This window comes from Drosophila teissieri, chromosome 2R, assembly GCF_016746235.2.
Source record: "Drosophila teissieri strain GT53w chromosome 2R, Prin_Dtei_1.1, whole genome shotgun sequence".
Taxonomy (NCBI): domain Eukaryota; kingdom Metazoa; phylum Arthropoda; class Insecta; order Diptera; family Drosophilidae; genus Drosophila; species Drosophila teissieri.
The window spans coordinates 8,604,989-8,632,279 of record NC_053030.1 but is presented as its reverse complement, the minus strand read 5'-3'; the positions used below and the strand labels follow the sequence as shown (position 1 = coordinate 8,632,279).

At 39.8% G+C, this 27,291-nt stretch overlaps 1 protein-coding gene across 3 annotated transcripts; it reads right to left on the bottom strand.

Moving 5' to 3' along the window:
* Positions 1–23,480, bottom strand: LOC122613009 (broad-complex core protein isoforms 1/2/3/4/5-like). 3 transcript variants are annotated; one of them, XM_043786967.1, is made up of 4 exons: positions 22,768–23,478; positions 19,351–19,650; positions 19,108–19,272; positions 1–92 (listed from the first exon to the last, which is right to left on the bottom strand). In XM_043786967.1, exons 2-4 carry the CDS (start codon positions 19,498–19,500, stop codon positions 69–71), a joined length of 339 nt encoding a protein of 112 aa, XP_043642902.1. In that variant the 5' UTR covers positions 19,501–19,650; positions 22,768–23,478; the 3' UTR covers positions 1–68. The 3 variants fall into 3 exon arrangements, with proteins under 3 accessions (XP_043642902.1, XP_043642900.1, XP_043642901.1); XM_043786965.1 differs by lacking the exon at positions 1–92 and adding an exon at positions 11,172–11,492 and having other exon boundaries at positions 22,768–23,480; XM_043786966.1 differs by lacking the exon at positions 1–92 and adding an exon at positions 11,172–11,492 and having other exon boundaries at positions 19,351–19,647; positions 22,768–23,480.
* Between the last annotated feature and the right edge of the window lie 3,811 nt (positions 23,481–27,291).

The following is a 27,291-nucleotide window of genomic DNA, read 5'->3' as shown; positions in this document are numbered from 1 at the left end:
CAGTTCATTTGTTGGCTTTACTTTTATTTCGTGTTTTGTTTTGTATTTTTTTGAATATTTGCTGGGCATTACATTGTCACGACTTGGCTTACCTGCAAAGAGAAAGATAGAGTGTAAAATTGAGGTCATTAGTAAGAGGTTTTTCAGGTCTCTGGCTTACGAACTGCTTACGGCTAATTAGTGCAAATGTTTATAGATTTGAAATGAGTTTTCACCCGAGCGAGATGGAAAATGGTTTCATTTTCCGTTCTCAAAGTGTTTGGCTAGTCAATAGCAGGCTTCAAAGCTAGCGCTCTTTGTAGCCCCAGAAAAGAAATGATATTTTTAGAGGCAGAGAAACTAATTTGGAGTAAGAATCCCGAAGCCTCAAAAGCAATTTTTAATTACAACTGAACTGAAAATTTATATGCGAACTTGGCGCCGGCAAGGAACGAAGCTGCAAGAACTGCAAAAGAAAGCTGGGGAAATTGAAGGAAAAGGAATGCCCAGGGTGTGTAGAAGCTGCGCTGTGTGGGAAAAAGGAAAAATCTGTGCAAAGGAAATCGACATGCAGATTAAAAGGAAGTTGCACAAACCAAATGGACAGGCCAAAGGGCGTGGTGTTGGGAGATTGCGTAGAGAGCCAAGCAAAGGCAGAAAAAATTCGATTATCTGCGAGAGGAAAACTGTAATTAAATCTATGGGGTTTTCCACACAGGACGCCAAAGGAAATGTGAGAGTGGGTGGGGCTATGGGGCAGTGGGGCCATGGGGCCACGGGTCCGTTGAGGTGGAGTAGCAGAAAAAATGCAACGAAATCACGTAAAGCAAACTAATACCGCAACAAGGCGTGCAGATTGCACTGCAAGAACAAGAAATGCCAGGAGTGGATGGGTGGGTGGTCCGAAAACCAGGCGATGGGCAATGGGTAGCGGAAGGACACAGCTGAGCCTGCGCAGGAATTGCCTGGTCCTTGGACTACGAATGTGCTGCAGCTGGATGGGGCTCGGGGTTTTGGGTCTTAGTCTGGGGCAGTGGTCTTTAGTGGCAGGGATTAACAGAGGAGCCAAATGGCATGAGCTAGGCGTAGAGCTCTTGGACGACCATTGAAACCATGATGATGGCACTGCCTGCCTGCCTGCCAGACACACACAGACACACACAACCTTTAAAATACAGAAAAATACAAAAAAGAAAACGGAGTGGGAACGCAAAGAAGAGGCTTCATTAGCATAGAGGATAGAGTGCTCGAGTGCGAAAAGAACGAAGGCGAGGGGGAAATATCCTGGCGGAAATGCGCCACTCTCAAGAGTTCTAGAATGAAAGTCACAGACGACTAAATCGCGATATCTTCAAAAATCTACAGTATTGCAGATAAAAGATGCTGGATCGCGAAAAACTTAACCTTTAAGTAAAAAGGATGACAGCTAGCTGGTAATTTGTTGCTTTAGGATGCTACTGCTCAGCAATAGTTAACTTATTGAGATAATATATTGGCCAGTTCCCAAAAGCGTTTACAGCACAAGGATATAGATTGTTTTATCAATAAATTGTCGCTCGACCTCTCCTCTCAGTTCGTTTTTTTTTCTCACTTGTCATACATACCCCAAGCTGCAGTATGGCTAGGGTATAGGGTATGGGCTAGAAGAAATGGCAAAACAAAGAAACGTCGAAGTAGAGCGTTGCATGTGCGGCTTATGTACCCCATTCCCTCCTTCAACCTGCCACGCCTTCCCGCCAGCAACTCCAAAAACTCCTTCCATGCCATTGCCGCCTGGCTACAGTTGCGGCAAATGAACAAACGCCAAGAAGAATGCTCCTCACGCTCCTGACTCCCCAGCCTCCTGGTCCTGATGCTGGTATGGTGCAGAAAAAAAGGACATTGTTGAACTATGAAAAAAAGTGGGAAGCAGAGACGCAGGACGGCGGCGGGGGAATGAAGTATGCTCCGGGGGACGCAAGATGCCACTAACTCAAACTCAAAACTCGAGGCACCGAAACAGCCCGAAAAAAGGCCACCTGAGCAACCTGCCGCAACTTGCAGATACACATAGAACAAAGCTACCTCCCTCTGCATATTTCATACTGAAAATATTTTCCATTTGCATAATGCATACTTTTAGCTGTTGGTCACTCTAAAAGTCCTGTGTGACCTTGCAGCAATTACTTTGTCGTTATTTAAGCAATACAAATTTAATCGGATCTAATTCAAGTCCTGATTTTTGATACAGTTTCAAGTTTGGGCACACTAAGAACGCAGCAGCTCGGATAAAAATTGATTTTATAAAAATGAACCTAGATTAATATAAATTTTTAAGATGTTGTGATTAGCAATCGGTTGAACTACAAAGGATTCTTTTTTTCTAGTGCAGGTGGAATGACGTGAGCTTCGTTGGTTTGTTGGGTGAAGCGGGAACAAACAGCAAGCGGAGTCCTGATGGGGACAGGACAGCAGTGAACGGGAAGGATTGGATTGGGGAGTTCCAGGCAGGACGCGCAGTTTGACTGCCGGAAATGAACATTGAGTTGGGCCCTGGCTCTGTTTCGGTTTCTGGCGCGGATCTGGGGGACTTGGGAGCAGGGATCCTGGGTGGTTTCACTGGGACGACACTACCACTACCACTACTACCACTACTACTACTACTACTACGACTGCGACGTCGTCGACGGAGCACAAAAGAAATTAATTTCATTTTTTTTCGCCCGCGCTCTCTCTCTTTCGACTTTCTTTCATTCTAACCATTTCCAATGCTCTTCATTTTTTCCTGGTTGTGTTTGTCTTTGTTGCTTTGGCAATGTTTTGTTTTACCCTCAAGTTTGCTGCAACAAAAATTGCAAAGGAAAAATTTCTGCTAAACCAAACATTGATTGTCAGCTGGTGTGTGCCCGCTTGGGTGTGTGTCTAAAGATGAACAACGACTGCACTGCAAAAATCGCTTTAAATAGCTTTGAAAGATTGCGCTTTTGGCCAGGCTAAATTGAATCAATCTAGCAAATCTAACAAAAGACATACAAGCCTCGAAGTGTTTAAAAGTATGCCAACAATTCTGTGAGAAGTACTAGAGACAACTTGTTTCTATTTAATGCATACTTGAAGACATTTGTAAAGAGAACAGAAAACACCAATGATTGATGTATTGAGCTTTTAAAGGAACCCAACTAAGTGTTGATCATAATAATCCATTAAAATCGGGAAACTTCGCTCCCATCACACATTGTCTGTTGTGAGAATAGAAACCCTTGGTATTGACGAGCAATTTCGTTTAGATTTTCCCGCTGTGCTGGGGAATAGGATGCAAGCTGGCCCAGCTGCCGCTTGTGTTGCTGCTGCTGCTGATGATGATGATGATGATGGCATTTCCCCAACTAAGGCCCAGCATAGTTAGCTCAGGGAGCGGGAAAATTGCACTTTGCATGCTGCCACTGCTGCGGGATAAAGCAAAAAAAAGAAAAATAGAAGACGAACAAAAAAGTGGGGAAAAACTAAAACAAAAAGCGGCGAAGGAGCAGCCGTAGAATGCTGCGGCGCGGAAGTAAATGAAGATTCGCTTGGGCTATAAACTGTCTCCACACACAGATACAAAGAAACATCCATATACAGGGACACAGGGCAGCATTTGAGTTACGGAAATGAAATGTCAGAGGAGGAAAAGGGGTTTAAAAAAAGTAGAGAGTATAGAGCCTGGAGAATTGTCCCTTATGGGGCCCGATGTTTGTGAATGATGTTGGCTTAAATGCCAGGGTCCAGAGTACAGGGTCCGGCCTAGACTTTTCCCCTCTTGCTTTCTCGGATTCGGCGATTTTCCTACTTTTTTTGCCCTCCCTCTCCCTCTCTGGTTGAGCTTCGTTTCCGCGGTGGACTTTTGCCTGCGTGAACTTCCGGTTACGTGCTTGGGGCTTCAACGTGCACATATGCACACACATGCATCTCTATATTCCAGGTGTGCACATATCTTTCTCTTTTTCGTATTTTTTGTTTCTGTCTCTATGTTTTGCAATTTACTAACTACTTTTACGCGCTCTGCTCGTGGCCAAAAACCGCAGCATTTTCTCTCACCTTCCCCGATTTTCTTTGTTTAGTTTACAGAATTACAACAGCAGCAGCAGCAGCAACAACCATATAAAAGCTGCCTTGCATTTTAATTAAAAATTCTTCAAAATTTGCTTTGTGCTTGCTTCGTGAATTTTCCAACCCCTTTCTCCGACCACTTTCTTCCTGCTTCATTTCTCTTTGGGTCTGAAATTTTGTCCATTTTTTTTCGTTGGCTGCTACCAATAATAATACGCTTGTTGTTGGCCATTTTGCTGCTGCATGCCACCCAAAAGTAGACCACATATTTTTAATTTGACTGCAGAGCAAGGATAAACGAAAAAATGTTGCGGTGAGAAAAGAAAACTTGGCAAAGAAAACAGGAAAATTTGGACATATCAAATGCTAGAAAGAGCTGCTGCTTGGCTTTCCAAATATAAAAAAATACTCCAATGCTAATTGTGTACTTTGGTTTACATTTCGAGCGAACAAGTTTTTATCCCTTGTGATTAAATCTTATACAAACTGGATAACAACTACCTATTTTTGTCTACCAAGTTAACGTTTTGAACAATGGTCAATCAATAAATAAAAATTACAAATTTAACTTGATGAGTCAGAAAATATAGTAGCAAGTAGTACTTGTAGCAAGCAAAATACTGAAATATTATCCACTTATTCAAAAGTTTCCTTCCTTTATAAAAAAAATTCTACCTTAAAAAGGATATCCTCATTTTCCTCACTTAAAGTGGCAGTAAAGTAAGAAAAGTGTGAAAAGGTACAGCAAAATGTTAAACTCCTAAAGAGAAGAAATATACTTCAATCATAAGTTAAATTGCCAAATGAAAATGATGTTTAAATTCAGTAATACTTTGTTAAGTTTGTAAGCAGAGAAATTGGCAGTTTAAAGTCAGTCTACAAATGCAGCACATTTTCCAGTGCGAAAAATTGAAGCTTTAAAGGCCCCTTTAAGTACAAGCAGGAAAAATGCGGCAAGAGAAGAAAAGTTAGCATACGTGAAGAAGGAAGACGGAAAAATGAAATGGAAAAAAAAACAAATTCGCTGCTGCCGAGAAGTTGGTGTTTGGGGTAGTATTATCAAAATACATAATAAAGGCGGGGGAAAAGTGGCGGAAAGCAGACGGCGGAAAAACATATGAGAGCTTGCACGAGGTGCTCAAAGAAGGCGAAGCACCGGAGGAGGCAAAAGAAGCGAGAGGGCAACTGAAGTAAGTAACGGGACTCGCAGCAGCTGACTGACGAAAATAGTACGCGACGATAGAAAATCCGCGCGCGCGTGTGTGTGTGTATGTGTGTGCTTGCGGGGGAGGTGGAGGACAATAAAAGGGGGAAAAGAAGAGGAGATGAAGAGATGGCGGATAGACGGGAACAGAAATCAGCCGCTTAAAGCGGCCGGCATTTTTATTATTATTTTATGTTATGTTATGTGGCCTTGGCTTGCCGTTTCGCTTTTTGTTATTCTTCTTCCCCCCTTTGGCTTTGGCCGCTTTCACACTTTACTTTTATTTACATTGTGCGCAACGTCGCTATTTTATTACTCGGTCACATGAGGAGTTCGCCGTCTCCGTCTCCGTCGCCGTCTTCTTTGCTTTGTGTTTGTGTTTCTTCTCCGCGCCTCCGCTTTGTGCTTTCTTCCTGGCGGAATATGTGTGAGCTCTTTTTGATTCTCGCCCCTCTCGTGGCTTTTATTTTGATTCAACTACTTCAAAAACATTGCCGCAGGTTCAAATAACGCTTTCGTTTTTCATAATTCTCCACTTTTATTCCCACAAGCATTTATTGCCTACATTTAGGCGCTTCAAAGCGAATACTTCCTGTTTCCTAAAGCTATGCGTGTTCCAAGTGAAGGGTCCATTAATATAAAATGTACTACGTTCATACAGGCTAAGAATTAAAGATTGATGGACTTCGTAAAAAAGCGAAATACAGAAAAATAGAAGGACTTTGAATGACTGTTAGATGCTACGTTATGCCACATTTACATACTTGATTGTAAGGTTGAGAAGTGTATATATATATACATATTACATATATCTGTATTTGATTTTCTTATTGATGATTTATAGCCCCAAAATATTTGCCATTTGTGTGAAACATAGAATATATAAAGGCTGTATAGTTTTGCAGGAATTTGTTTCAAATAATTTTATAAATTTCACATATCACTACATTTACAATGCATATTATTATAATGCGATACAAACGCAATTTAGGGATTATAACATTGTTACCAAGCAGAACAACGTAGTTCATAGTAGTAATATAATTCATCATTCATTAAGAACGTATCATCTCCGGATTAATTTAGATTGTTATCGCGAACTATCAGGTAAGTTATTGGGTTCAAGTTTATTGAATGCCCAAAGCTGAGGATTTGCTTGTTCGATTCAAGGACCTCGGAACAATAAAAGGACCGATTTTTAAGGGGTGGCTCGACTGTATAACCGAAAGGAGGAAAATGGGAAGGAGGCTTGTCCAATGAAGCACGGCGAAAATGGGACGGTCTGCGAAGTAAAAAAAAAACAGAACAGGCACAACAAAACTTAAACCTTTTCTTTATATAATATGCCCCTAGACCATCGTCCATACAAACAAACAACTATATACCATTTTGGGACAACAACAATTGTAATCTATATCTTTGTAGTACAACAAATCCAGTTTAAACGTGGCCAACAAAAAATCGAGAAAGGGACGAAGACGAAGAGGTTCGGTCCAAAAAAAAACAAAAAATATCTATATATGTACACTTTTGGGGAGGGAAAGGCATCACGAAATCACTGGGTGTGCCCGGTGGTTCGGAGGTTCGGTGCCTCGGAGGTGTGGGATTAGTTGAGAAATAAAAACCCAAAGCCAAGCCAAAGGAAAAAAATCCAGCAGCAAAAAACTGCTGATGAGTTGGAAACGTACCCGAAAAAAATCGGTTATTTAGTAGTTGTGTGGGCGGCACTGGGAGAATATTTTCCTCCTTGCGGATTTCTCTGTTGTTTTGTTTCTATCCCTTCTGTTTTTTGGTTTTTTGGGTGTGCTTCGGGAAAAAAAAATGTGGAAAAAGAGAAATTAAAACAAGCGACTTTTCCATTTGGCACCAATGAGAAGGAGAGTTCTTCCGTTTCCTTCTCCTCGCCACTTTTTTTTCACTTCCAAGCCAAGCAGCAAGCTGCTGACTTTTATGTAATTATATAGCATTGTTCAATGAATGCCATGGGTTGGGGGCTTCGGGGGGAAAATCGTTGGGGGTGGTGATTGGTGGTGAGTCCCAGTGTATTTGTAGGGAAAAAATAAATGCAATCGTTTGAAATTTGAATTCCAAACGGGAATTGTGCAATGCATGGGATATAGTATTGTGGAGTTTCTAGAATGGACAATAGTCCTTCGAAACGAGAATCGGATGAAGTTATTTGCAACATCCGATTGTGCAAAGGATCCAATTGATTTCACCTATTACTTGTTGGCAATGGCTAGGACTGATATCCGTGGACTGATTACTAAACGAAATAGTTATGAAATCCAAAATTTACACCATGTTGCAGTTAGGTACAACCTACTAACCTTAAACAGTTGCATGCATCAACGAAAGAGTTATTTAATCTAATCAAGTAGAATTATGTTTCACTAAAGATTAGGTGCCATTCAAATGCGTCTACACTAGAAACGAAAATCCTTTTTGGTCGAAAAATAAATCCTGACTTTTCTGACATTTCCACGCACTTTTCCCTAGCAAAAATATGAATTTTCCACGGACAGCGGCAGTAGGAAAAACGATGAAGCATACCTGGAGGCATCGAGGTGAACTTTAAGCTGTTTGCCTTTGCCATAATTTCAGCTTAGAAGTTTATTTATTTCTATTATCTGATTTGACTGCAGGATTGCGAGACTTTTTTCGGTTATTTTTTGCTCTTGCTTTTGCTTTTGCTGACCTGCCGCTGACTGTGATTGATGTTCTGGCTGCGCCGCAACGCTCGCCAATCCGATCGATTAAAAAACAGGAGAGGGCGGAGGGGGCAAAGAAAAGCTATAGAGAAAAGAAGGCGGCGAGGGAGACAAAAAGTAGCACCCTTAAAAAATGGTGAGGCAATGCCAGCAACAACAATAAAGCAACAAATAAAGGAGAAGCAATGAAATGAAATAAAAATGCCTGTCCAGTTGTTTTACATTTCTTCTGATTTTCTTGAGTAAATTTTCGCCTTTTTCCCACCCAGGGGGTTGGTTTTCTTGGCCTTACAACTTCCACCCACCCCTCGCCAGCGACTCATTTAAGCACTGAAGAGAAATTAAGAAGTGGAAAATGAATGCAGGGAAAAATCTGAAAACTCCCTGAGTGAAATGAAATGGGGAATGGGGCAAATAACAGAAAAAAAAACAGAAAAAAAGGAAACAAATTGAAAAATATAAAAATCACAGCACGGAAATACCCTGATTACGCTATCTGTAACTGTGTGAGTGAGGCGCAGCGAACGGGGGCGGAGAGGGGCAATAAGCCGCCTTGCACCACCCCCACCCAACCCTTCCTCCTCATCCCCCTCCCCCTGCATCGTCGGACTACAAAAACAACAACTAGAGCCGCTCAATAGGCTTGTGATAAGCAAAAGCGATGCTTGAGCGAGTCTCGTCCTCCTCCCTGCCTTCCTCCTCCCTCCAAAAGAAAACACCCGCATCCCAAAACCCCACCATCCAATAGCCCACATAGCAACCACTCGGACCCGACCCACACTCGCAAAAACAGGCCCATTGTCCGGATTAATGTGTTTATAGATCTTAACACTGTAGTCGCCAAGTATTCAGGAATATCAGCTTACAAAATGCACATATTTGAACGCATATTCCAAAGGCTCTGTCCAAATAACACATTGTATAGGGCAATTGCCAAATTACAACATACATTACATTATTTTAAATGTAACTGAAACCAAACAGAGCTTTCAGACATGATACTGGTTTGTAATATAAAGATATCAATCCACTTCCAGATACTTTTTCATACTTTGAACTATAAGAGTTCTGGCACTCAAGAACATAAATAATATTTATTTTTTTATTATTAGTATGATTTGATATGATATTATTTAACCCTCCCAGGCTCGATCTATATCTATCTATCAACTAACAACATGACTTTATACCAAAGGAACATAATTCGCATTCGCTTCTTGGGATTCCTGGTGTGTGTGGGCAACTTAACCATAACAATCCTAAATATCTGAATCTGTAGTATGCAACCACATGCGGAAATATATTAAGAACTGCATTTAGAACTACTATATTGGAACTGGACCCTTAATCATAAACCATCCTTGGAAAAGTTTTCTGGAATGAGACGAATTTCTTCTCGATCCACATTCGAGCAGCTGCATACCCATTATTTCCAGTGCACGAAAGGGGGAAAGGGCTCAGTGGTTGGGCCGCTGTTTGGACTTGATAACCCGCCATTGTATACAAGTGAGGCCAAGCCGGCGCATAATCGTCGCCGTCGTCGACGGTCGGCCCTCAACCGATTTCTTGCTCCTCTGCATGAAGAGCAACGGGGTGGTGGTGGTTAGGGGGGGACATAGTGGGGTGTGTAGGTGGGGTCGCTGAGGCGCTGGGGTCATAGTTTGCCAGGCATACTCAGCTCATCTGCTTGGTCGACTCCACCCAGATACCTCGTCACAACTTGCACTTGCCTGGACTTTATATCATTTGAAAGGCTTTTGTTCTTATATCATTACCATCGCGGCATCATCATCATGGTCATCGAGTTTTTGCTCAACTCTTCGCGATCATTCTCTGATTCACGTATACATTCCCCGATTTCCCCCCTGGTGATTGGCCCTCTCTATATGTGCAATACAAGAGGCGCATAGTTTTGTTGGGGCCACTTGGCGAACTTTGGCGCTGCTTGATGTGTGAACTTTTCTTTTTGCCGGACTGCAATCGATTGGAGTTCAGCGAGGCCACTTCGAGTAGTTTGCTCGAGTGGAAATCTGTACTCCAAGTTCAGCAAACAACATCAAAGCAAGGAAACGCTGCAAAAACCTTGATTTCTTTCCTATGACCAGGTTTAATTGCTGCTGCAGCGAGCAGCAGTTGGGAAAGAGGGGAAACTTTCAGAAGGATCTTATTACGATTGTATGACACCACACCGAAATGCAGTGTCTTCTGAAAACCTGTCACATCCCAATTTGGAAGTTTTTGCACAAATTCTTTACAATGAAAACTGCAAACATTTCGTATATCTTCCCGAAAGCAACTATTTCAAACCTCAAATTATAAATAATTCAGTTTAGGACATTTTTGAACACCGTTAACAAACAAAAGCAACCTTGCCCTGAAAATATTTCAAAACCGTGGCTATTTAGGCTTTCAATTGAATACCTCAAATAAACTTTTTTTTTTTTTTTTTACTAAGATAAGAAAAGACAAAGAAAACAGAAAAAAAAGAAAATTAAATAGAAAATTAAAGAGCTAAAAAACGAGTTTAAAATATTTATTCCAAATTTATTTAAATGTTGTTTTTATCGTTAACCGAAACTTTTATACTTCACAAAGTCCAGTGTTTTTTTTTATTTTTATTATTGAGAAATTACCGCATAATTAAAATTATGCGAAATTTGGATTAGCTGGAGCAGCTGAGGGTCTTAAGTCCAGTTAAATAAGGTATATATAGGAAATATAAAATAACAATTTAACCAACAGTTGTATATTTGATTTTGTCATATTTATCCTAATATTCTAAAAATCCGTTGTTTAGTACTGAGTAGTTTTTGGTCGGTTCTGTAAGTTCGAGTTCTAATTGGCTATCGATAAGGACGATCCTTGAAACCAAAGTAAGGCCACGCGAAAGACCATTTTGGGTGCGCCCAAGTTGGGAAATCCGGCGAAACTTCCACTACAGTTATTTCTTTCATTTCTTTGTCGTGAGCTTTTGTTATGTCTCAGTTTTGCCGTTATTCTGATGGTCGCTAATTGCGAGTGTGTGTGTATGAGTGTGCGTGCGAGGGTGTGTTTTGTGCGGTTGTGTTGGTGCGTTGGGTTAGGTATATCTAATTAATGGCATTATTTTATGTGGCCTAGCCCCCAAAAAATACGAATATTTTGAGTACAGGCGGCTCCACAAGGAACGCCCAGAAGTAAGCAACGAAATTGAAAAGGTGGATTTTTACCTTGATCGAAGGACTGCTGGTCAATTATTCCAGGGAACCAAGCCTAGTTGATTTCGTTTTGTTTTTTCGCTTTAAAGTTGACAAATTGTAGTAGACGACGTGACGGAATTAAATTCATACAAAAAACGGTAACATTTTACCCAAAATCAAATTAGAGAAAATTATAGAAATAACGTGCAATTAATGAATGACAACAAAGTGTATTATATTTTTATTGTGGGACGCAATCGTTGCGATAAGTAGGCAGATTATATTTGGTTATGTCTCCTTTTCAATAATGTTTATCAGCACGTGGAGTTTCGTTTTATTTGTTGTTATTTGCTAAAAAGGAGAACTGAAATCAATAAGAGAGGAGTAAACAATTGAGCGCGAGAGCAAACACACGCGAATAACGCGACCAAAGGCGAATGCACAATAAATATTTATTCTACAAAATTTTGTACGGGAATATTATCATAATACGAATAATCGCACATGTACTGTTCGATTTGTTTGTTTGTGTGTGGGAATGCCTTTTTACTACGTAATGTGAAACGTAAAGCTTTTTTTTTTTTGCAAATTTTTAAAGCGTATGCAGCCGGCAGTTTGCTAAGAGAGAGCGACAGTGGGAGAGAACGCGGTAAAGAGCGCCCGCGAGAGCAGGCTACACAACTAACGGGATCAGGTGGGAGAGAGAGAGACCGAACCGAGTTTTATTTTCAGCACATGTGAGTTTTTAATTTTATGATTTCATTCGGCACTGCTATAAAAGGTTTTAATGGGGATTTAATGCGCTTTACAGGGTTCCTTCCTTGAATTTTTCACCGATTTTTAGGAATATTTGTAAGCTTGCGGCCACTTCGGGTTTCGCGTTTTCAAGACCGTTTTAATTCCGATTGTCCGAGAGATCGAAAGCGCGAGACCCACCGACTACAAATACAAATGTTGTCTGATGGCTGGCGACGCAGCGCTTGGCAGAATTGACCGTCGTCGCCGCTGCCGCCGCTGCAGAGAAGAAAGAAGCAGAAGAAAAGTAGAAGGAGGCGGAATGTACGAACAAAAAAATGTAAAAACAGAAAAAAATGTATCAGCAGCGGCAACAGCAACAACAACACAAGAAATCTCACTCAGATCTATCTGCCTCTCGCTCGCTCCCGCGCTGCTTGCATTACATACATGTGCGACAGAACGATGAACGATGATGATGAACCGAATTACAAATAAAAAGAATGATGCCAAAAGACGACGACAACGCCAGCGATTAGCAAAAGCAAAAGCAAAGGAGCAAAAGCACTCACACACACATACACATACACACAAACACACCCGTACCCACCCACTCACACACACATAGCATACATAGCGGTGGCGAAAAAAAATCGGTCGCAATCGGAAAAAATGCAAAGGCAGCGACGGCGGCGGCAGAACTCTCTCTGCACATAAAAAAAAAAAATAAAGAGAAGAAAAAATTAAACATAAGCAAGCTCGCACACACACACAAGCTCAGAAAAGTGCTCAAGCAGGCTGGAAAAAAATGAGAAGAAACTTTGAGCCTGAGCGCCAACTGACAACAACAACGACAGCAAAAAAAACTGCGGGCAAGAAAGCCGAGGAAAAAAATTGCGGCACATCACGCGCACAGTGGGCAAAACGCTGTGGTGTACTGCACAAAAAGTTTATGTATTTTCAGGCTGTTGAAACATACCTTCTTAAATAAGTACACAATCTAACAAATAAAACATGCCTAATTTATTTTTTTAAACAGTAAATCAGAAAAAAAACACCATGTTGATGGTTAAATATAAATTAAAACGGTTAAAATAAAGAATTTTGGTTTCAAATAACAATGGGAGGTTCAAAAATAATCCATGTATTTTCTAACTATGGTACCATATGTGAAACGAGTGACACTGGAATGAACTTGTGCAACAAAAGTGCACTGAAAACAATTTGCATTATTGATGAGTATAACACATTTCTTAACAAACTCGTTTCGGGGAAAGCAGAAGAACGAGGAAGTAAAACAAAAAATAAAAAAATACGAATGAGTGCAAATTATACATAGCGCAACCCACAGTACATAGCACCCTTAGAAAATGACCAGCACACTGACCATCTACAGAAAACCCCACCCCGAAAAAAAAATCCCCAGCGCAGAAACCGACTCAAACTCAGACTTCCGACTCGCGACGCCCATTAACTGGAGATGAATTCCCATTCTCAGGACCCCATGATTTGTGTTTGGGTGTCGCGTAGACATTTCTCCCCATTTTCCCCAAGAACACCAAGCCAGTAGCAAAAACAATGGGCAAGAATAAAAAAATGGAATAGTGCGGCAATTGATGGAAGGACGTACATGACTGTTGTTGCTGTATTCCAGAATGACCATAAGCGAGAACAAGCAACATGGATGTAAAAATGGGTGTGGACATTGCGCGGATGAATTGGAAATTCGAACTGGTCCCATGCCGTCCTAATTGGAAGCTGTTTCTGGACGAAAGTTAACCGAAAGCCAAAGCAAAGCCAGGAAATTGATTTTTGGTTTTACTCCTTGAGCCATTTTAAAACTTTCAAGCGAGGTTCGGTTTATAGTTCTATTTTTAATCGGTTTAATAAATAAAACCCCAAGTTTTTGAATATTCATGTGTTCCATCGTATGAATAGATTAGAAAAGTTAAATATGAGTTTTAGATAAACTAAACAGAAAAACCTTCTTTTTGTAATTTAAAAAATTGTCAATAGTAAACAAAGACAGTTTTATTTCCTATATGTTAATCTTTGCATATTAGATTAGATTCAAATATCAATTTTTTCAATATTTTAGATATTTTAAAATTGAATTACAATTTCTCACGCTTCATCCCACTGTGCGGCAAAAACAATGCACGTTCCGTGTGCCGCAAAAAAATTGCGCTCTCTGGCCGAAGTAGCAGCAGCAACAACAACAGCAGCAAGGAGTGCGAGCACGAAGAAGAGCGGCGAAGACAAGAAACAGGACGAAAAGTTGAACACGGGGAAAAAAATCCTGATGGAACTGGACAGACGCAGCGTCGTCCGCAGAGGGGGTGGGCCCCCGGAGGGGGTAGGCGGGAAGGTGGGGGCTTTGGGTGGTTAAGGCTACGACTTGGACTGAGAATGAAAGTGTATGGAGCTGTATCTGTGTGTGTGTGAGCAGCGGCCATTGTTGGGGGCACTCTCACACACATAAAGGCGGGCAAAAAAATTTTTTCTTTGCGCTTCACTCAATTTCGATTTTTTTCTTTTGGTCCGTTTCCTTCGAAAAGTTCAAAGTTGCAAGCGCGCTCTCGCTCTTTCACTCAGCATAAAAATACAAAAAAAAAACGTAATTCTGTTTGCAAGAAAGAACGAAAGAAAAAATCGGAAAAAATGCAAGCCAAGTGCTTCAGACAGAGGGAGGGGAAATGAGAGCGAAAGAGAGAGATAGGGACAGTGAGCGAGTGCGGGTGGTGTTGAGCCACCCCACTAACTGATGTCCACCTTATTCCCCGTCTCTGTCTTGTAGTTGTCCGTGTGTCTGTCCGTTTCAGCTGCTCACATAGTTGGCCAAAGATAAAGGTGAAGGAGCGAGGGAGAAGGAGAGAAGTGCACAGAGAGAAACACTTGTAAGTAAAATAAAATAAACTTGGTCTAACTCGGTCAACAATTAACATGAATTTTTAATGAAAGTTAGGAGCCTATTTGTAAGTTGTTATTTTATACATACATTTTTTAATTATATATTGTTATTAAGCTTTGTAATGCTTTTATATCATACTTTTTAAATGATTTAGTAGTTACGATATAAAAAGTACATACATACATACATATGTGTATGTACATGCAAATACAAATGCTTTCCGTGTACCACACATGCAATGAGGGCAAAGGAGGGGGCGGCACCGAGTGGGTGGTTGGGTGGGCGAGGCACGACGCATTGGGAAGACCCTCAAGTGTTGGCATGCAAAAAAAAGAAAAAAATAGCGAAAAAAAACAAAACAAAAAATACATAGCAATAAATATAACCAAAGCACATGGCGTGGCAGACACATGCATTTAAAAGTGGGTGCGGATGCGGGGTTTTGGGGGGGTTGTGGGGGCTTAAGGGGGGCTAGGGCAACTGGCAACACTAAATCATCTGCGCATGTGTGCGTGTGTGTTGGCTGACCACGTTTGCTAAAAGCATTAAAGCAGCGCCAGCATTAATTAACGCTTAGCGAAAATCGAATCTGAGCTTAACCCCAAAAAGAGCACAAGAAAATAAAACCAAGAAAGAAGTGTGGCAACGCCGGGGTCAACCGGCACAAGTGCGAGCGAGACGGCCTGCCTTGGAGCGTAAGAAACCGCTTTTCTTTTTTTGGGGTGAACACTTTTTGCGGCAAAAGGAGTTGCACTAATTTTTTTTAAATTCAACTGTAGAGCAATTAAAGTTTAAAAAAAAAAACATTTGAAAAATATGCAATACATTTTAGGAAGGATATTTGGTAATTACAAAACAAAAACTACACAAATAGGTCCAAGAACTTGAGCCATTAACTTAATTTTAAGTTGCAAAAGCTTCATTACTATATTTTTCCTAAGAAATTATATTTCGTTTCAATTTAAAAAATTAATTTAAGCAGTACATAGTCCCACTTAAACGTTAACTAATTAAGCTGACTTTGTAATTCATTTGGGTAGTTAAAAAAGTTTGCACAAGAACTCATATTCTTGGGCAGTCGCAACAACAATGAGCAAGTTTGGAAAAACAAAATTTGTTTTTCATTTTCGTTTTGGGAACACTCCACTGCACAGCGTCCAAAAGTACGAAAAGTTTTTCGTTTTCCCCCCCGTTTTCCACAGCGATTTTTCCTTAGCGTTGCCAATCTGAAGTCCACGCAACAACAATTTTTCAAGGCGAAATGGACGCGCCAAAAAAAAGGGGGCAACACACACATACATTTCTATAAACAGAGGAACAGAAAAAATATCCCCAAACACACACAATGACACAAAGTACGCACCAAGAAGAAAGCTCCAGCTTACCCATACACACACACACGCGAACAGAAGTTGCGGTTGAAACGTACAAAAGTACAAGGGCAAATACAACAATAACAAGAACAACAGAAGGCGGCGAAAATAAAAATGGGGAACCAAAAAAACACAAACAGAGGAGAAAAAGAAGAAAAACGTAGTACATAAAGTGAAGGAGAAGGAGGAAACTCCAAGAACATGTGCAGAAACAACGGCGACAAACGAAAGAGATACAAGCTGTAGTTGTAGTTGTAAAAGTCCCCACAAACAGAAGAAAAAACAAAAAGTAAAAGAAAATAGAGGCGCAAAAAAATTCAGCAACTTGTGGAAGTGAATGGCGGGGGAGGCGCAGAAGGAGCAGGAGGGTGGTGGGTGGACAGATGGCCGGCAAAACTTTTGCAGCGAAAATATAAAAATGGAGCGCACGTCTGTGACAAAAACAAGAGTGGAAAAAATGAAGGTGACGGCGGTGTGGGGGGTGGCAGAGGGGGAAAGAGAGCATGAATGGGAAGTCGACGTCTGCCAGTCGCCGCAAGAAGAAGAAGCAGCGGCGGAAGGAGGACTTTGCGTGTGTGTGTGTGGCTGCAAGTGGGGGAGAGAGAGGAGAGAGAGTGGGTGGAAATGGACCGCCGTTTGAGTTATTTTTTTCGTTTTCGCTTGCCCCCTTTCAGCTTGAGTAATTTTTTATTTCTCAGTGACGGCGACTTGAGTGCGAAGCAAGTTGAGCGCTCGGCTATTTGCTCAAGCGAGCAAACGTCGCACGTTGGCCGCCAGTGTAATGCGGTTGCTGTCCCCGCTTAAGCGGTTGCTGTTCAAATAAGTTAATGTTAACACTTAACAGCGCAGCGGATTTCCGCTGTACAGCATTAACATTTCGTTTACTTTCAAATGGATTAAATGTTTATAAATGTTTAATTTGATTAATTATGTATGCGATTTTTGTTTAAAGTTATGTTTTAAGGGCATTATTATCAAGTTATATTGTGTTTTTCTTTTTATTACTCTGTACTTATGTACGAATACTCGGAAAAAGGGTTTCTTTTGATTTAAGAATATTTTATGTCGACTCGTGATTGTTTTTCACCAATACAAAGATTTCTATCCAGACACACTTACTCATGTCTAAAAAATTGTTTGACAACAAAATAAATGAATAAATTAACCTTTATGTTTCAGCAATAAAAAGTTTATCAGTGACAAACTCAAAAAATCAAAAGGCAACCGATTTAGAATTAGATTTGTATTTTTAATGGGTCAATCAATACTAATTGACTTTTGAATGTATAAGCATATTGTAAGGACACCGAGTGGACTCGCCCACCGATCCAATTAGTTTCGGAATTGATTAGCCCAATTTGCTGTTCCCACAGTTTTCCCAAAGGTTAAACCTAAACCCTTTGACCTGCCAGCCCATTATGGCCTAAAATCGATCAACTTGTAGAGCTGCGGTGCTCGGAGCATGCAAATCAATATTAATTACCAGTTGTGGCAACAACAAGCCCCAAGTGCATCCCCTCCCCAACGCCGCTTTCCCCCCTCAAACTCTCCACGGTGTAGTTCTCCATATAATATATATAGTCTATATGTCTATATGTCCGGGCGAATCGGAACAACGAGAATTAATGAAGCGCACAAATGACAATTACAATGGGGCGTTGTCGTCAAATGCAAAAGCAACAAAGCGAGGCACGTTGCTGCACTGGAAACAAAATATGCACTTTTTCTGGAGTGTATAAGCTCTAAAACCAGTTAAATAAAGCTTATCTGTATGGTACTGTTATAGATCCTAGAATCATTCGTCTAAAATCCCCCTAGTTTTACTGCCAAGTAAATGATGAAATTTAATAAACACTTCAGTAATATTATACTATGATACATATCTACAGATATCGGTTTATCATTTAAATACAGTATAATTTTCAGCAGGAGCAATATACATGCATGTACATGCATACAATTTCTGAATCTCAGGTGAACAATAAATATTTTAATTGTATTTTAAACAGTTTAGCTTAGTAAACTCACGGTTTAATATTCAATGTAATAATTTAGTATATATTCAACTCAAAAACCACATTATTTACATACTTTCTACACTAGTATGAATATTTACTTAATTAAAAAGATGCTTGAGAGTGTTTCGCGCAGTGTAGCAGATCGGTTGCGGTGGGTGGCACTCAGATAAATGCGGGAGAAAAGTGGGAGCTCGGACAGAGGGGGGTTTCGGTGGGGGTGGGGGGCTCTGCCCAGATAAGAACGACCCTGAAAGTAATTGTGCACATATGTGCTATACGGCACCCCTTCATATTTGTGCGTTCAATTTAAAAAATAACCACTTTTGTGGTCTGGATAGTTCGATGTTGCTTTGTTTGTTGACAAACCGATTAGCAGGTGGTAATTGTGGGTGCAGTGTATTTCTGATGACCACTGGAATTTGAACAATATTACCTTCTCGATTCGGGGGAACAGCCTATTTGAATTGAATTTATATTATATTATAAACCGCTTGTATTTAAATTTATTCGGGTTTTTACAAAAGATAAAGATCTACGATTATCAGATAAGAAAGCTCCCAAAAATAGTCTTCCCCTTAGTTATCTTATCCACAAAACGGAAAAAATTAGATGGCATATGGTACCTTTCAATTGCGAGAAATATATAAAAAAATACCGCCTTCAAAACGCAGTCCCTAAATAAAAAGCCTATTTCCTATGAATACTCTTCTATGGTATCGTATTTGGAAAGAGATCAAGAAATATATACATGAATATAGATTCCTTTTAGTCATAGATCTAGACAGAGGACTAGAGTTCAAATAAATTGATTTGGAACTCATATTGGGTATTGTATTGATATGTATTCCATATGTCTTTTAACAAATCGTTCTTATTTGCTAGAGTTATTTTAGAATCACTGGCTAAACAAACATCTAGTATCGACTCACCTGCAATTCCGATTCGGTGACGTCGATCTCGCCACGATAAACAAAATCGATGATGGTTTTCAGGTCGGTGAAGATAATGTCGGCGGGCAGGATGATTGTGGGATGTTTGCACGGGTTCTCGAGCAGTAGTTTTTGGAAATACGTCGAACAGGCGGACAGGACGACCTGTAGTTGGGAACACAGAGTTTGATTAGCTTCAGCTTCTATTGTATATATAAGATGTAGTTTATGGAGATACTATACCTTGTGCGCCTTGAGGGATCCGTGCTCGCAGGACAGGGTGACGTCCACGAAGGAGAGATCCTCGCGCAGCTGCTGGAACACTGACGTCATCGTGTTCTGGTAGTTGTTCCAGCGCAGGCTGAAGTACTGATGTCCTCGAACCGCTGCCATTTTGATGCTTCTGATGTTTCTGTTGCTTCTGATGGTTCTGCTGGTCGTATTCGATTGAAGCCTGCTGGCTAAATTCCTGTTGCCGACTTCTGTTTATGCTTCTGGCGTGCTCAACACGCTGGCCAAATGTGTGTATCCAGTAGTATCCTGCTGGAAAAGCGAGAAAGGCGAGAAAAGCACCAGTTTAATGCGATGGGATGTCAAATCAATCAATACAGACTTTAAGGACCACTGGCTGCATCCTCCTATCTGAGTTCCTGGCGAATTGCCGTTCCCGATGCAACTGAACCGCCAGCAACCACATGTTGAAGACGCCACAAAAGGAGTCGCAGCCAGTCGGTCCATTGTGTTCGAGAGCCTTACAGCCTCGCAGCCTCACAGACTTACAGGCTTACAGCCTTACAACGAGTTGCGGGGAGTAGGGCGGAGGGGGGAGGGGAGGGGCGGGCAGGTGGGGGGTGGATAAACTATGCCGAAGACAGGTAGGAGAAATATGCTGTGGGAGTCGTGGTCGAATAGCAAATGCCCTACAAGACACATGATAATTATGTAGCATCCTGAACTATAAATAGTTTTGAAATCCATCAAGTTCAAGGTTTGAATTGACTTGTATCTCTATAGGATTGAAAGGATCATGTCTTAAAAACATGTTCAATGATTTTCAAACCGAGATTTACGTACTTTAAAGAGATTTGAATCAGAATCCTAATGCATTTGACGCCTTGATATACAAAACAAGATTTTTAAGTATGAAATACATGAATTTTAGTTAACTTAATCTTTAAAAGTACAAATTTATAATGCTTTTCCAATCTAATTAGTGTAATATTAATGCAATACCCGACGATCAAAATTACTAGTGGGTTAAAATAAACATTTTATCTATCTAAATTTGATTCGTTACGATCGTAATTTGTATTTATGTTTAAAGCTCGAGAGCTCAACGAATGGCAACTATTTGAACTTTATTTAGTGCTGGTCATGTCGCCTGTTTTGTTTTGCACATTTCCATGTAAAATGTTGGGCCAGGCCCGAAGGAAGAAAACCGAAACTGAAACCAGTTTTCAGTGAAACTTCATTTTCGCATGCCCTTTTGAAGGGTATGATAACATAGTAACTATTTTACAACTAAATGAAGAGGTATTTACAAATAAAACGCTCTATATACACTAGATTTCCAATTTAAAACACGTTTTTGAGTTAAAAAATTTAACTTTAAAATGCAATAAGTGCAATATTAGGGATATCGAAACTAATAATTATGAAATTTGGTAGAATTATGAATTATATATTTTTAATTGGACAAGTACATATTCTTGGATACATCGCACTATTAAACTATCCTGCATTCAAACAAAACTTCAAATTAGTAGATAGAGTATCTGGAACCTGTGTTTTCGAACTGAATTCCCTTTCTCGTTTTCAATGGCACGTTGTGGTGCTGCAAGTTGTTTTTGCTAGTTGGGGCATTGTCAAAAAAAGGAAGGAACATAAAAAAGAATAATAGGAATGCTGAAAGGATGCTCGAAGAGGCAACTTGCCGTGCAAATAAAATGGGAGGCAATGGAGTGGCGAAGAGCGGGAGAGGGGGGAGAAAAAAGAAGGCAACTTTTGCTTGCAACTTCCAATGCGGAGGCTAGAATGCAACCACAATTTTATGCCGAACAATAAGTCCGATAAGGGATTTTTTTTGCATTACAAATTTACAAATACAGTGGATACTCAAATAAATGTTGTTTATAATAAACAGTTTATGTCTATTTTCAACTTTCAAAGTCCAGTTAAGAAAAATGGTAAAATAATAATTAGCTGAACTTTCCAAACATCTTTTTTTCTTAACTTATAGACAGTTGTAAGTTGTAAGTTTTTGCTCCACTGTATTTGCATTTCGTTTTCGCAGAAGAGTCGCAATCAAAACAAAACGCGGCAAGAAAAGGTGTGTAAGAAAGAGGAAGAATAGGTGTTGCCACCCACTCGAAAATCGGCGGGCCTCTCTCCCGCTCTCTTTCTCTCTCCTCGTTTCGCCCAGAGAGACTTATCATTAATCGCGCATTATGCGGTCCGTTTGTTCCCGTTGCTGTTGCTCTTCTTCTTACTTTACTAGACCAATTCCACGTTGTTTTTTTCCTGCTATTGTTCGTTCCATTGTAGCCATCTCCCTCACGAACACTCATGCAGCGGTTTGCCGCCTTTTGGAGTCTCTTCTTCTGCACTTTCCGTCTTCCTCTTCCTCTGTGCATGTTTATTTGGCAAATGGATAATGTGTGTTCGTATTTTTTGTAAGTCTCTGCAATTGCTTTTTCACTTTTCCTTGCCCTTTAATATTTCTTTACTGCACTTTATGTGTCTACACCCTACCTGACCTACGAGCGGCCTATTGGTTCTAATTAGATCTATACTACAACATTAATGAATATGATAATACTATTATTTTAAGTTTAAATGAAATATAAATGCATCGTATTTAACTGACATCCTTAAAAAATAATGAATATACTTTTGTTCATTTTATTAGCAATCTAGTAATCGATAACCAAGTAAACATTTATACAATTCAATACAAAATCAATTGCTTAAGCACCTTGCATAGTTTCATGGCTAAAACTGTAGCACATTTAAAATGGCAAACTTATACAGATTTTACTTGATTTAATAAAAAATAATACAAAATAATCCAGTCTTTTTTGGTACGTATCCCACTGTGACCATTAGCAAACCCCTTTTATGCCCACTGTGGCATTCCAGGCAAACCAACTTCGTTTTCGTTACGTCTCCTCTTCGCCCGTGCATGGTGGGCATGCGAGCGAGCGAGACAGCCATGTGGCGGGGAGCAACCGACGGCGGGGGCACAACGGGAAGAAGAAGAAGAGGGGGAGGCAAAGGCGCAAGACAAATGACAGCGCGCTGTGAAATGAGTGAGTGGGTGAAGGAGAGGCGAAAGAAAATGGATTTTAAACATTTTTGTTTTGATTATTATTGTTCTTGTTCGTCGCAAAACTTTGCAAAGTAAAAGGGGCGAAGGGAGCGCAAGAGCGGAGCGCAAAGTAAGCAAGAGTGAGAGAGGGACTGGGGGAGAGAGTTGGAGAGCGGTGTAATGCAAATGCAATGCTGAACAATTGCATTGCCAATTGAAACCAATTGAAAGGTTTGCAGTATTTTGCAGCTTCTGCATTGCCCGTTTATTTGCACCCATTTTATTGCACTCTGCAAACAACAAATATGTTCGCCTCTTATTTTTAGTTGAGTTTGTGGGGCCGCTGTCCTTACCTTTTCGCTATTTATATTTGATTTTCGCTGCTGCTGCAATTTGCCGCCTGCCTTTTTGCATAATAATAGAGGAAATACGTCAAAGAGTTCCCGTTACGTTGCGTTTTTGTTGTTGCTTCTAGTTTCTTTTTTTTGTGTTTTTATCGTACTGCATGCGTATTGACCGCCAGTTTTGTGTTGTTTTTGCAGCTGCTTCTCGTGTGTTTTTTGTTGCTTCTGCTGTTTTTCGTTTGTTCGCCTTTTTCCGTTTATTTCTTTCTTTTTTTTAAATCAATTATTGTTCGGTTTTTATTTTTATTTCGCGCTACGCCTTCTGCTTCTACGCTCGCTCACTAACACACGCGCGGACGCACCACACGTACACACACACACGCATTGCGATTGGTTTTTCATAATTCGCAAAGCAAGAAACTTCAATTTGATTCTATTTGATTTTACTGGGCTGGCACGCTGTCGCTACATATTTTTGCCATTTGGCTAACCATTTGCATTGGCGCCGCACTTTGACCGCTTCATAATGCGTCGATTAAATTTGCCAACCGCGCTTTTCCGCACTCTTTTTCGCGCACGCACCGAATTTCGCTGGCAAAACGGAATTTAAAATAATAATTATTTTTTCAGCTCGTCGTTCATCGGAGTGCTCGTGTTCGCCATTTTCGTGTGGCGCTGCCAGACCGCCGCAAGGTGCTGCAAGGTAGCAAAAGGTGCCTAAAGGCCGAAATCTACTTGCCTACTGTTTTTAAGCCGTGGGTTATTTGCTTTTAAATTGAGTTTGAATTCTTTTTCATGTTCCATTGTGTTAAAAACTGATTTATTTATGCATTTTCTGATAAGTTTATAACTAGGTGGCATCGCCTTATCGGGTCTTCTTTGCTTCGCCACTTGTGTCAGCTAGTCGTCCCGCTTGCACCTATTGTATTTGCTATATTGATTTTTTTGCTACGGACTTTGATTTCGGCGCGCAACAAGCGAATATTTAAAAAATAAGGTAATTGTACAGACTATGTTAATTAAATAATGTATCTTAAAACATTTAAAACATTCTTGGAAATGTGAAATCCTCAATTTCAGCTCGCAGTGTTAAATAGATTTTGTTGCTTAGTTTGTAGAATTGTTTTATTAAAACATATTGAACTATGAAATAAAACGTTGAACGTGTTTCTTTACACCAAAAACAAGTTAAGAAATCAGATGCGTTACGTACTTATCTATAATTTGTTTCTGCAACCATTTGTAATTATTTTTTAATTGTTAAAATTAAATTTTACATGTAACATACATAGCAGAGCTGCCACCTAGTTACACAGTGAGCTCATCGGAAGCTGGTTGCTATGAAACTATCGATAGGCATTGAGTTTGATCGATATGTTGGCGCGCACTCCCTTCGAATTCAAAGTAGATGTATAAAATAAAACTCGATCATTACACTGGGTTTTAGAAACCCGTTTAATGCTCGTGTGCGTGCAAGTCATGATTGCTAAAATGCCGAAAACTCGATGTATTTATAATGAGCAAATAAATATTCGCCACCAACAGTGCTCGTATTTGCATAATGAAGGCGAAACCATTCAAATGAGTTGCACTTTTTCCGCTGCCTCAATTTGTATAAATGTGTGCGAGTGGGTGGGAGTCGCCTAGCCCCCATAAAAAACCATAAAAACGAAGCTAGCATACAAAACGACTGATTTGCAGCGTAAACTATAAAGCTTATGTATCTATATATGTATCTACATATTTATCTATATATGTATCTAGATATGTATCTGTATACGTACAGATTTGCATTTGGATGCGTGGAGCCGCGGGTAAAAGCTAATAGCTAATGGAGAACTTACGTGCCAATTGACATTCATGAGTCCCAAGGCCGAATACATTAAAATAATTGCATGTTCTAGCTCCGCGGCCATAGAATAGTGAAGCACAACATCGGCAACAACAGCAAACACACATAATTGTAGCATGATCGGGTGGGAAATTAATTGCCCCGCTTTTCCCATTTTCCAGTGCGGAAAAATCGATCGAATGTGGGCCTTGGAAGGGGGCTGGAAGGGGCTGGGAGGGGGCGGGAGGGGGCACCCCATTGAGGTCGTCCCAGCAATTGACGTGTGCCCCTATTTACCCGCCGAAAAACACGCAGCTATGCTGTGTCCAAGTACATATACAAGTACATACACTGCATATGTACACGTATGCCATATAATTATAGGCGCACATAGGCCGCCGAAATCACGCCCCCTTCCCCCGCCAAACCCACAAACGCACCCTACTCCATTCGAATAACCCCACTCGCCAGCCCCACGAACATGCTACATGCACCCAAACACACACACATCGCACTTGCTTAGGCACTATACTTGCACCACGGACTGAGCGGGGGGTGGAACTTTGTCGTGTCACGAAGATCCGTAAGATCTGAAGATACATAAATAAGTATACTTATCCCAAAATATTGTAAAAGATATTCAGGACATGTTTAAATATTCTTAATGCATTGAGTTTCGGGTGGAACTTTGTCGTGTCACGAAGATCCGTAAGATCTGAAGATACATAAATAAGTATACTTATCCCAACATATTGTGGAAGATATTTAAAACATGTGCTTCACCTTCACAAGTTTAAATATTTTTAATGCATTGAGAGAACTTTGTCATGTCACGAAGCTGAATCTTTTGCGACGATCCGTGAGATCTGAAGATCTAAAAGACTGTAGAATAGATTAAAAACATAGGCTCACCTTCACAATTTAATATTTATGTATAATACATAACAATGATTTTTATCCTTACGTTACTACTAAATACTTTACAGTGTATTAGAACATACAATTTTTTAACTTTTGAAGAGGATCTTTAAAGTGTTTCCATATTTAATGAATTGATTGGGGAAATACAATTGGTTTGAGACATAAATTATATAAAAAAATGCTTATAAATTAAGTAAACTTTATGTTAAAGTAAGTTGTGAATAAATAAATAAAAAAATTAATGTAAATTAACCTATTATACTACTAGTTCATATGAATATTAATTTGTTTTTATGTTGTAATGTATTGTTTTCAAAGTAAGCTTTAACAGTTAACGTTAACAACTTTCATAGATAGCTTTAACTCAATGGACTCAATGGTCCTATAAATATTTATATTGAAGTGGGCGCTGTGTTCCCCAAAATAATCCAAGTTAATCAGTATTGATTTAACATATCCCCCCTTCCCCCCTTTACACAGCCCACCAAAAAAAGTCCCATCGACTTGCAGTGCCATCTCTAAAACACACACACGCACAGGTTCCACAATTAGAGAATATGGTAATTGGCTAATATTATTGTGGAATTCAATTATATATTTAAATATTGTCAGACCAGCATGAAATAAATAGGCACTTTGATGTTTTATTTTCTGTGTCACTTTATTGTAAGAACTGCACACGCTCGCTTTCATAAATCGACTAACGACGCGTAGATCATGAGTACACACACAAAGCCACATACCACAAAGCTACAAAAGACAGAATGAAGATAAGCTACAATAAGCAATTCATCTTCTCTCTATCCTACTCTCTGCTATGCAGGAGTATATGTAAGCTATGTGACTTTTGCACACATACATACTTTCCAACACGCCACCTCAAAAGTTACATTGCTGTACTTTTATTACTAACAAGACTGTGCATGTCCTTCTGGGGAATAATTTTGATCCAGCATTCGCTGCGAGGAGTTGGGGAAACCCAGTAAAACCCAATCAGATCAATCGAACATATTATTTACATTAATTCAGTTTTGCAAACAATTTTAACTAAAAATTAACATTATTTCGTCTTTGTAAGAAATTCAAAATTATAAAATAAACAGTTTTATTTATTAAATTAAATTAAATGTTACTTTATTTCACGAGCCCCAGTTCAGTCTGGTTCCTCTGTAGTTTAATCCAAGAATATTATGTTTTAATTCATTCTGAGAGTCCAAGTCCACTTCTCAATGTAATGAATCTTGCAGATGGTAACGGCTTAGTAAGTATATCAGCAAGTTGTAAATCTGTAGAAATATACTTAATACAAATAAGTTTACTTTCAACTTGTTCTCTTGTAAAATGATATTTAATGTCTATGTGCTTAGTTCTCTTGTGGCAAGTTGGGTTATTTGCAATACTAATACAACCTTGATTATCTTCATAGATATCTATTGGACTATTTAATTCTAGCTTAATTTCAACCAATAAAGACTTCAGCCATAAGGCTTCTCTAACACCTTCAAATAAGGCCATGTACTCTGCTTCGGTGGATGAAGCTGCAACAGATTTTTGTTTCATTGTGCTCCATGAAATTAAACAACTTTCAAACATTTTAAATAAATAACCAGTAGTACTTCTTCTGTCTGTCTCATTTCCTGCCCAATCAGAATCAACATATCCAATAAGAATATTACTAAACTGTACATTTTTCTCAAACTTCAATCTCAAATCAACAGTTCCTTTTAAATACCTTAAAACTCTTTTAAGACATAGCCATAATTCCTTATTATTGTTGTTCG